We start from the raw sequence: 9,174 nt of genomic DNA on the forward strand, positions 1-9,174 counted from the left end.
CATGCTACTCAAACTATGAATCTCATATCCATAGTGTACTACAATTTAATTGGATATATATAATTGTTGGCATCATCTTTAATTGATGATTTTTTTTTTTTTGTGTGTGTGTACAAAATCGTGAAACCTCAATCATGTAATCAAACAAGAGCAACTTGGTCACAAGTGGATTGAGAAAGACTGAATGATTGCCAACACATTACCCTTTAAGCTTAATGGAAAATTATAGTTTTAGCTGTAAGACCCCAACAGGGTTGTGTTTATTTCACTAACTGCAATAGACTATTTTATTGAAAAACTGTTGTTGGGGCTGTTAGGTGTTTTTTTATGCTTAAAAGCAAAACCAAATTGTGAAAAAGCAATCTTTGCTTCTTATTCTGAATATAATTGACTTCACTCTTATTTTATACTTTTTTAAAAGACTTTAGAGCAAAGAACGTGTATATACAACAAAGTAAAGCACAGCTCTTAAAACAGTATAAACAACAATACAAAACACTCACTTTATATACTTACAGATGGATGCATGTAGTATACATGTAACTCAACTTTGCCCTCCTAAATAAAAAGTAGACCCAAACCAGGTGATAATATGATGCAAAAGACCAGAAGGAAAATAGGGTTATTTACCCTTTCTTTCCATTGATTATGACAAAAAAAAAAAAAAGGGCTTCCTAGTTCTAATTGTCTGAATAAACTAATGTTATGCATCTGGCAGAGGAATCTTTGTTGGATCACTCCAGCTCTTCAGGCCATACCCTTTTTCTCACAACATGCAAAATGACAGCTCGGCTTTCACCTCACTAAGCTTTCACACACACATACGCTCACCATCTTCCTTTTGCTCAAAAAGGTGATGAAGAGCTGAAACCCCACAAAAATGTTGGGATTACTTGGGACACTGAGAACCAAGTTCATTAAACAGACCACAGCAGGAGCTTCCCTGTCCTTTTAAGGGCATTCCTGTTGAAGATTGTTGGAAATGTGGAATTGTATTGGCATCTGTATCGTTGACTGGCACCGAAGTTGGTATTTCTGTTTTCTAGTCCTAAATGTGCAGTGGTTAAGCTACTCCAATTGAGTATTCTACAATAATCAAGCATAAAATCAAATAATGAAGTACCATTACAGTTAAAAGGTACAAGTAACAAGAAAACCATAACTCTATGATATGCATACAAAGAGCAGCAGATTTAAGATTTACCGATTAGCCTTCCAAGTGTATGTATTATGCTGTATGCAACTATATAACGGTGTCTCCGATATTCCTTACTCGGAGATCCACACTCCGTAAATCACGAAGATGTTGTAAAATTTCTTGAAGAAGACAGATTCCTTTATCTCCTTTCCTCAAGGAGCTAATACAATGCTTTAGGAACTCCCTATCTGCCTCAAGTGCTTGTAGTCTCTCATAAACATGATCCACTTCTTCCTCAATAGCCAGCTTTTTGCTCTCTAGTTCGGAGTTGGCGGGTGAATTCTGTTGCAAGACAACAGAATCAAATCCATTTCCACGTCCATTCAGTATCCCATCCTCGATTTCTGCATCAGCAGCATCAAAAAGTGGGAGAAGTCTCTTTGCATTTGCAGCCATCAGCTTTTTCTCCTGATGATGTTTCCCATTTGCTCCCTCGAAATGACCATTGGTAACCCCATTTGTTTCATAGGTGAAATCAGAACTTCCATAGAAGCCATTGCCATTCTCTTCATACAATAATTCAATTGATTTTACATCCTCAAAATGTAACTCCTCATCATTCAATGAAACCATTTTCTCTTCCAATATTTTGAGCTGCTCTAGAATCGATAGCCTCTCTTCCTCAAAGCTAGCCAACGACTCCTCCAAATAGAGAACTGCATCAGCAGGGGTATTCTGTCTGCTGTCCTCTTGATGGTTCCCAAAGTTGTCTTCTTCCTTTGGTTCCTGATTCAAATCAACTGATGGACTGTCACTGTCCTCAGCATTGCTGCAAGTACCGGAAGTAGCACTCCTAGTGCCATCATCTTTCCTTCTTCTCAGCATTATCATTTTCTCTCTGGTCTCATAGTCCTGCACCCTCCTGCGATATATCTCAAGCTCTTTCTCGAGCTCCGCCTTCTCTTTCTCCCTCTTGACCATAAGCTCATTAAGAAGCTGCAAAGCTTCCTGGTCATACTCAGATTGTTCTTCCATCATCCTCTGATACTGCAAGGCTTCCATCTGCATTGCCGCCTTTTCTTCTTGAAGCCTATTTATCATTGCCATCGTCTGGTGTGCTGCTACAGCAGAAGCACTCCTCTCTTCCTCGAGTTCGGTACACAAATCATTTAAAGCCTTCCTTTCAGCTTTTAATGCTGATTTCAACTTCTCAACAGTCAGTAGTCCATCACCACACTCAATGTCACTAAAAACACTTCCATCCAATGAATCTTCCGTTCCCGGTTCTCTTTTTTCGAGCAATAGCAACTTCTTGTGCAACTGGTGGATACCATCCAGAGAGGTTGGTGTATCAAGAACTTTATCATCCTCAATCTCATTAGACTCTGAATGTACTGATAAATGGATTTTTATTGCTTGGTCACATGTCTCAACTGTCATAGTTTTAAACTGTATTGTTTCTTCCTCAGTATTCTTGGAGCCTAAAGTAAAGCAACCCAAGATAAACACATCAAACAAAAGATTAAAAAAGTAAAAAAAAAAAATGACAATTCTAAAATCGAAATTAAGGCTTACCATTATCAGCATCTACATGCAATTGAGCAGTGGTGGAGGGATTTTCATGTGTGAATTCATCAAACAAATGTTGCAGTTGAATATCTTCAATTGGTTCATGATCAGGGATATCTGTCCCTATTGAGACCTCTGCTTCAATTTCATCATTTTGCTCATCAGAAACTGCCAAAAAGAAATTGAATATTTTGTTCATCTTCAAATAGTTCAACAATGGAAATTTGGTTAAAATTCAAATTAAATAGGATCAAACAAGTACCTTGATTAACATCTACACTCATTTCCCCTTCTCCTGTTGCTGCATTTCCTTGAACTTCATCAGCTTCATTCAAAGGAACTTGCTCATCTTCCTCTCTTGCATGCGTTGAAAAGCTCTCCTTCATCTCCTTAGACTCAATTGATTCAACCACTGTAACACTGGTTTCATCCTCACTCTCATGGGGTGAAATCAATGCCACTTTCTCTCCTGAACTGCAACTATTCTCCACTACCAGTTCCAATGGTGTTCCACAATGCATATCAAAGTCCAAAATAACATCTCCATTACCAGCAATACCTTCATCTTCCTCTCTAAAATTGTATATTCTTTGGCTTTCCACGCCAACAGAAGCCATCAATTCAATTGGAATCAAATGGCAACCATCCCCTTCGATGTAGAACTCCAGATGCTTAGGTTGAATTTCAAGAGACTCCTCTTTGCTACAAGCGACTTGAGTCAACTCAGGGCCATCCATTAACACATTTAAGTTTCCTTCTTTTTCTTCTTCCATTGATACCAGATCTTTCTCTAAGATCACATCATCTTCATTGGTAGCCATTTGATTGCAATCAAAACTAGAAATAAAACATGAAAACTCCTCTTTTCCCAGTTCTCCTCCAACACCCTCACCCTCACCCCCATCCTCATCCTCATCACCATGAGATAAGATCTCAACTCTATTGTTTTCTTCAACCCTTTGTTTATCTTCCTGAAAATCAGCCAAAACATCTGATTTGGCTCCATCTGAAGCATTGCCTTCATCTTCAACATTATCAAATCCTCCATCTTCAGTAATTAAATTACCTTTGTGGGGATAATCCAAAACCTCCCAAGAAGGCTTAATCAAGAGATAAGGAAAGTTCAACTTTTTCTCCAACATGACACCGCAACAAGAACACTTGGAATTCACTTCACTATTTTCCATCACTTTATCGCCACCATCTTGAATCAAACCGACCTGCTTCATCCATGGGAAAAAAGCTAACTTCTTTGACAAGTCACAACAATCCGACCGTGATGAGGACAAGCAATCCTCACACATATCTCGAGACTCGGCTAGTTTCCGATGGGATGAACAATAACCCAGTCTAGAAATCTCGTTGGCATGACCATCGCAAACAAGATCCCTATAAGAATTGTTGTACTTGGATGGGTCAAAGATATGATCAAGCCTAGTACACCAAAGGCAAGGCCTTTGAAGACCGAAGTAATCAGCAAATTTGATGATCAGATAAGAAAAGAGAGAATTGAGAAGGAGAAGAAGGATGAGAACCCATTCCAGCAATGCATATGCAAGAACAAGAGTGACCCTGTTTGTATTATTATGCAACATGGTTGCAAATTTATTTGCAGCCATTAATGGAGTTCTTTGGTTTGTTCTATGTACAGAGAGACTTGGCGAGTCGTGAAAAGGAACAAAAGCAAAACGAAACAAAGAAACAAAGAAAGGGTAGTATTTGTTAGATAAGAACGAGAGGAAGAGGAAGAGGAAGAGAGATTTAAGGGTTTTGAATAAGAAAGAGTAGTATTAGAAGGAAGCAATGAAAGGGCCTTAAAAGGAAATAATAAATGGGCAAACATTTCTCACAATATCCATAAAAATACCTATGATGTTAAAAAAGACTGTAGGCTGAGTATGAGTATGAGAGTTTCCAAGGTATTCAGATCTGAAAACAGATCAACAAGAGAAAGAAGCAAAACAAAATGGTGAATCGGATGACCAGAGTATCAATGTTTGGTCCAGATTCCAATCTTCGACCCCTCAAAAAAAAAAAAAAAGGGTATGTTTGTATGATGTAATTTTCTTTTATTATGTTATTTTGTTTCTAAAAAATTAAAATAAAGTGTAAATTCATTGTGAATAATGTAATCAAAATTGGAAAAAGAAATTAAAATGGAATGGCCCACCAAAGCTTTGTAGCAATGAATTAGTGGACAAGAGTGGGGTCCATTTAGAAGCCATGTTTGTTACCAGATGCTCTTTCTTTCCTTTTTTTACTTATTTTGTTTTGATTTTATTTCATATATTTATCCCTCAGCTCTCAACCAGGTTATTCTTTTTCTTGCATTTAGTATAAGAAGATAAATAAATAAATAAACTATTTTCACTCAATTTTTAGGTAAAATTAGGTAAAAATATCGTTTTAATTGAAAATGAGAGATATGTTTTCTTTTAATTTAAAGAAATTAATTGATTTTTTACAAATAATGAAAGCGCGTTCAAAATATCTCGCATTTTTAAATTTAAGGAAATATGTCAATTTTGTACATGTGGTAAAAGCGCGTCCTACTAGACTTATATTTGCTATGGGGTGCACTTTCCCCTCCCTCCATGCCACATCAACAACCACTACATTAAAAAAAGTTTTGTTAATTTGAAAAATTAAATTTAACTGTTAGATAAAAAAAATGGTTGGATTGAAATTTGAAAAAATTGAAAAAAGTTTAATAATTTTCTAAAAACTCGAGAATTCCAAGATAAAACCTGCAGTTCGTCCCGCCTTTTCCATGAAAAAATTTTCAGGTCATAAGAATACTGATCTGTCGTAATTCGATGTTGCAGATTAATCTAATATCCGCACTTTAGGAGCTTAAAGACAAGCATTTTAATTAAGTTTAATTATGTTTTCTTAAATTTCCGTTAAGTTAATAAAATGTGGCAAATGAGTCTTTTATTGACCTTAGGGGTCAAATGAGGCCTAAGGGTGAGCTAATGAACTTTATAAGTGTGTAGGAGACCATTAAAAGGTATGCCAAATCAATACTGGTCACTACGTTACAACATGGAAGGTTCGATGTCGCAACATAAGGAACAAAATGGAGAAATCATGAAAGTACCTTCGATGTCGCGTCACAGCTTAAGGGTGTCACGACATACCCCTGAAGATACCACAAGGGGAGTATACTGACTCATTTGTCGTGACACAGGTCTTGGTGTGTCGCGACATCAACTCTGGACGAAATTAAGACACGAACCAAGGGGCGTTTTGGTCTGTAAAATCAAACTTAGAGCTCGGGAATGTCAGCTAACTTAGGGTTAAGGAAGACGACCACCTGAGATCTATAAATAGGCTCCTTTCTCATATGGAAAAGACACCATTCACTTAGCCTAGAATTAGTCTTTTAATTTCAGTTTAGTTTTCTCTTTCTTAAGTTAGATTTATTTTCATTCGTTCTTGTTCTATTTTGAGATATATGTATTATGAAGACAATCAAACCTTGTGGATTCGCAATTAATCTTAATACAATCGGACTCTTTCATAAACTCTATATTGTCGATTTATTTAGCATGTTTTCTCTTTATATCGATTCTATATTGTCTATGGAGACCATGAGAAACCAATCCCTCTATGGGGGATTAGCTAGTGGAAGTATGATCTGTTAATTGTTTTGTAGGGATACTCAAAGGATCAACTGTTTAGGAAAGGAAGAACGTAAAACAAACCCTATGCCTGACAACCTTGGGAAGTCATCAAGGTGGGAAATAACCTAAAATTGGTATGACCTATCCATGAACACCTTCACCCCAAACTGGTATAGATTGTGAGGTCTGAAGATAAGTAGTTCTTACCAAGTTGTTATTTGAGTAGAAGATCGAAAGATCTTGCTGAGATAACAACTAGTTGATTGATGAGGAACCCGAAGCAACAATTGATAGGGATTACCGAAGCGAGCTAATCACTCATAATCAGATTTGTTATTTCTATTCTTTAATATCTCAAATTTTAGTTCTTTTTATTATTTTATTTTTATAAAACCCCTAGAAACTCCTTTTATTTTACCTTCGTACTATAACTAAACTAAAGTACTAATTAGATCTTTTACTGTTTATGTTAAAATTGATTTAGTACTTGCCTCTCTTGGGTATGATCCTCGAAGTACTCACCTACTCTGTTGTGACTATATTACAACTGGACTCGTGTACTTGCGGATATCGTCTCATTAATACATCTTTTATTGCAGTATTCACACTCTAGCGTTTAGTATGTCCAAAGGTGATCAAATACCTAGAAATGTTGCGAAAAATTTTTTTTAGAAAAAACATTTCTTTAGTAGTGTTTTTCTCATTTGTGAGTCATGTTCAATCTTTTTCAACATTTTGAAAAATGTTTCATATCCGATGGTAGAGTTTTCCTATAAAATGAATATTGATATAGAGATGCTTACACAATTAAGTTTGGAGCAGAAGATTTGCATGTTGAGGAGAAGATTGTTGATGTTAAAAAATCTAAAGTTAGAAAATCGACCCAACAAAGTAAATTAGTTCAAGTAACTAATTTTGGTGTCATTGTTTGAATTTGTTTAATGAGTATTTTTTTATACAATGCTTTCATTTTATTTTTTTTATTAAACATGTGAAACATGTTTTCTTTTTGCGAAGATGAGTAAACAAAATATAATCGTTATTTATTACGACCATCAAATTTGTGACACCAAAATTGAGGTGGTTTTTATATTAACCAAATCTATAAGATTTTGGCTTTCAACGGGAACATCAAACTAAACGATCTTTTGTTAAGAATTAGAAGGAATATTTCGGCTTCAAGCTGAAGGAAAATTTCAAGCTTGAAATATAGATATCTACCATCAATGAACTTTGTAAGAAATGATACATTTGAGCTCAAAGGCGACACAAATGTCAAGTTAATGCTTGATGCGCTATGTTCAACTAGAAATGCTATACTAGAGTTATATGCCTACTTGGCCGATGTAAAGGAAGGTGGTCTGAATTTGACAATAGTTTTAGTTAATTTGTTTCAAGAACAATAAGTAGATAGTTCAACCATATAGTTGTGCGGAAGTTTCACGGTGTTGATGCAAAGCTCGTATTAAGAAATGTTGAAATCACTAACGGGAAGGCATTTCTCGTTTTAGCATTTGATTGCAACTTTGACGTACATTCTGGGTTAGTTGGTAACCCAAACGCAAAGATCCCAAGATGACATTCTGTGAGTACATTTTATTTCAACTTTGGAATGCCAGTGTCCTATACTGGAAAGACTTATGCGAGTTTGCCATTAAGTTACATAGGTGGACAATCCGTAAGTAATATTGGTTTTAATGTGGGGTTGCCGAGAATGAATTGTATTTTCCCTACCACCCGCACCGCGGTAAAGGGATATCAAATCTAAGTACATGATTCAACAACTTGGGTTGATAAAGAAAAAGAAGTTGAGAATGAAGAGGAAGTTGAAACCGATGATGGTCCAATCTGGGAGTCAGGGCCATATGGTTCAGAAATTGTATTATTTTTTAAACTAGAGATTGTTCCTACTAAACCAAAAGGGAATGATTTGATAGTGAAGGTACGAATAATGTTAGAGGAACTTAACCAAGATTTTACAGCGTATGAACCTCCACCCTACATGCTTAATGTCGACATTAATGCTCAAGATGGGTAAGAATTTCCATAATTTCCTTATAGAAGACTAGCCCATACGAGTTCTACAAATTTAGGCAATTTACAAGTTGGATTAAAATTTTCCTACAAAGATGTTGCTACAGTTAAACGGTATAACATAAAGCATGTGGTTAATTTTCATGTTACAAAATTACGAGCGAAAAAGTGAGGTAAAGTACAAATGTTGGATCTAGGGCCTTAAGTATAGTATTTTCATCAATATACATTTGTATTTTTTTCGAACGGATTGGTTAATAAAACATATTCATTGATTACATTAATATACTTTGTATAATTTTTCGTACATGGTTTTTGCACACAAAGCAAAATGGAAGCAAATATTGTTCACTAGTTGTCTAATGTTTAACTAATACTAAGCGATATTATATGGTCGGATCGTAATACAAAAAGACAGCTTGTTTTAGTAGACAAACCTAAATATATCCTTAGTCTAATTGAAAATGAGCAAACCGATTGAAAGACTAATATGTCGTTTCTATCAAGTTCAATCGGGGAGATGCCTTATCTTAGGCATCAGAGCGGATGACTCCCAAAAGATAGAGACATAGATGTGACTAACTGGATTGATAGTATATCAGATAAGCCCAAGCAAAATAGATCCTAAATCTATTTATGGATTTATTCATTTGTGACGTTCATAGTATGGCATACCTAAATCTTGAGTGGATGACAGACTATGTATGCATGACTCGTACACTTTGATATAAGTAAAAGCTTGAGTTCAAATACAGAAGGAACCGAAAGCTGGTGTGTTAGGTGTACGACTTTTGTAGTATATAGTGT

General features: G+C 35.7%; 1 protein-coding gene across 2 annotated transcripts; it reads right to left on the reverse strand.

Annotated features, from left to right (window-relative positions):
* Window positions 1-399: 399 nt before the first annotated feature.
* On the reverse strand, window positions 400-4,804 carry LOC108476091 (myosin-binding protein 2). 2 transcript variants are annotated; one of them, XM_017778169.2, is made up of 4 exons: window positions 2,970-4,804; window positions 2,714-2,875; window positions 1,205-2,619; window positions 400-1,086 (listed from the first exon to the last, which is right to left on the reverse strand). In XM_017778169.2, exons 1-3 carry the CDS (start codon window positions 4,324-4,326, stop codon window positions 1,244-1,246), a joined length of 2,895 nt encoding a protein of 964 aa, XP_017633658.1. In that variant the 5' UTR covers window positions 4,327-4,804; the 3' UTR covers window positions 400-1,086; window positions 1,205-1,243. The 2 variants fall into 2 exon arrangements, with proteins under 2 accessions (XP_017633658.1, XP_052881599.1); XM_053025639.1 differs by having other exon boundaries at window positions 400-2,619.
* Between the last annotated feature and the right edge of the window lie 4,370 nt (window positions 4,805-9,174).

This window comes from Gossypium arboreum, chromosome 3, assembly GCF_025698485.1.
Source record: "Gossypium arboreum isolate Shixiya-1 chromosome 3, ASM2569848v2, whole genome shotgun sequence".
Taxonomy (NCBI): domain Eukaryota; kingdom Viridiplantae; phylum Streptophyta; class Magnoliopsida; order Malvales; family Malvaceae; genus Gossypium; species Gossypium arboreum.